Here is a 1,929-nt window from a genome sequence, read left to right as displayed (position 1 = left end):
TTTCAAAGATTAATGTTATAAAACGTTAATTAATAACATATATAATATCTGATATGTCTAATTGAATTTGATCAAATATATTTACAAAAATTTATTAATTTAGTTATTTTCTTTAATTATACAAATCTTATTCCTAATATGACATAGTAACTAAATTGATAGATTTTTGCAAATATATTTAGTTAACATTTAATTGAACATGTTATGTGTCATGTATGCTATCAGTTAATATTTTATATCATCCATTGTTGATAAAAAGTGTGAATGGAGTAACTGAAAGACAAATATATTTAATTTGTAATCTTTAAAAGACTAATTTGATTAAAAAAAATTTTCAAAAATAAATTTAAAAAATATCTTATCCTTGAGGACTAATTTAACTATTAATCCTTTATTTATTTATTTCCTTTTATGCATGTGCTTGAGCTCCTTATCAATCATTATTCATTCGTTGGTATTAAATTGTTATAACTAGAAGACTAAAACTAGACATCAATTATTGTTTAGTCAATTACAAACTTGTTCTTTTCTTTTCACCTTGGATGATGATGATTTTATGAACGATAGGTGGGTAGGTTTATTGTCTTCACTTTTCACCACGGCAAATAAAAGAAAATAAAAAATTAAAAAAATATATTTTCACTAGAATAATCTGGTTCACTTTTTTTTCACTAGAATCTTCTGCCAAAAGCAGGGCCGCATTCGATCTTATGATTGCTCCTTTGGGACTATATATAAAATTTCATAAACTAAGCAAACAAGCTAGCTTAGATTAATTAGGCACGTAAAAACTAATAAACAATAATGGGTGTTTTTGATAGTATTGGAGAGGTGTGTGAGGAATGGTGTGGAATAGAGCACAAAAGTAGAAAGCTGAAGCAAATACAGGGAGTGGAAATAAAGGTGAAGATGGATTGCGAAGGGTGCGAGAGAAGGGTGAAGAAATCAGTGGAAGGGATGAAAGGCGTGACAGAAGTGGAAGTTGAACCCAAGCAAAGCAAGTTAACTGTAAAGGGTTACGTGGATCCAGAGAAAGTGTTAGAGCGCGTGAGGCAGCGCACTGGGAAGAAAGCAGAGTTCTGGCCATATGTACCATACGACGTCGTTCCGCACCCGTATGCGCCAGAGGCTTATGACAAGAAGGCTCCGCCTGGGTACGTCAGGAACGTGCTCTTGGATCGAGAAGCTTCTCAACTGGCACGTGCTAGCTCCTTCGAGGTCAAGTACACCACCGCCTTCAGCGATGAGAACCCCAATGCTTGCACTGTTATGTGATAGATCTTGGTTATTCAATGCTGTGTATGTCATATGTGGAGCTTCATGTACAGTGTCATTGTACAAAGTGGCGGGTTCTTCTGGAAGCACTCTTCTATAGTTGTTAATGCAGTGATTAATGGAAATTACAAAAAAGAGTGTTTCATACGTAAGTACGTAACAACTAACAAGCCTAAACACAATAACAAAGTCCAATGAATTGATATTATGAGTGTTTTTTTTGTTTTGGTTGTTGATATTATAAGTGTCTATATTTTATAAAATCTCCACCTTGTTTGTGTAATTTTTTTTTGGGTACTATCCTTTCTTTTTTGTTTTTGGTCAGTACTATCCTTTCAGTAGAACGAGAGAGAAAGTTTGGGTTTGGTTGTACAGAATTGGGCTTTCTTCACATAGTTCTTTCCCCAACCCCTGAGAATACGGATGTTTGTGGCTTGGAGCTAATCTGGATATATTTGCGGTATTTATTCGAATTCGATCTAAAAATTACATATACAGATTCAATTGAGAATTTGCATATTAATAGAATCAAATTACAAAATTTATGTAAGTATTTACATATTCAATTTGCATATTTGTGGGTTAAAAAAATAAATAAATAAATAAGTAAATATTTTTTTATGTCTTATTTTAACTAATAATTATCATATATAT

The 1,929-nt window shown here is 32.1% G+C and overlaps 1 protein-coding gene across 1 annotated transcript; it reads left to right on the top strand.

Moving 5' to 3' along the window:
- On the top strand, positions 678–1,275 carry LOC107641636 (heavy metal-associated isoprenylated plant protein 27-like). Its single transcript, XM_016345120.2, has one exon. It carries the CDS (start codon positions 805–807, stop codon positions 1,273–1,275), a length of 471 nt encoding a protein of 156 aa, XP_016200606.1. The 5' UTR covers positions 678–804.

Source organism: Arachis ipaensis, chromosome B05, assembly GCF_000816755.2.
Source record: "Arachis ipaensis cultivar K30076 chromosome B05, Araip1.1, whole genome shotgun sequence".
NCBI classification, from domain to species: domain Eukaryota; kingdom Viridiplantae; phylum Streptophyta; class Magnoliopsida; order Fabales; family Fabaceae; genus Arachis; species Arachis ipaensis.
The sequence above is the reverse complement of the archived record's forward strand: the minus strand, read 5'-3'. Positions and strand labels throughout refer to the sequence as shown.

Coding starts and splice junctions, on each gene's coding strand:
- LOC107641636 (XM_016345120.2), top strand. CDS start 805: ATGGGTGTTTTTGATAGTATTGGAGAGGTGTGTGAGGAATGGTGTGGA.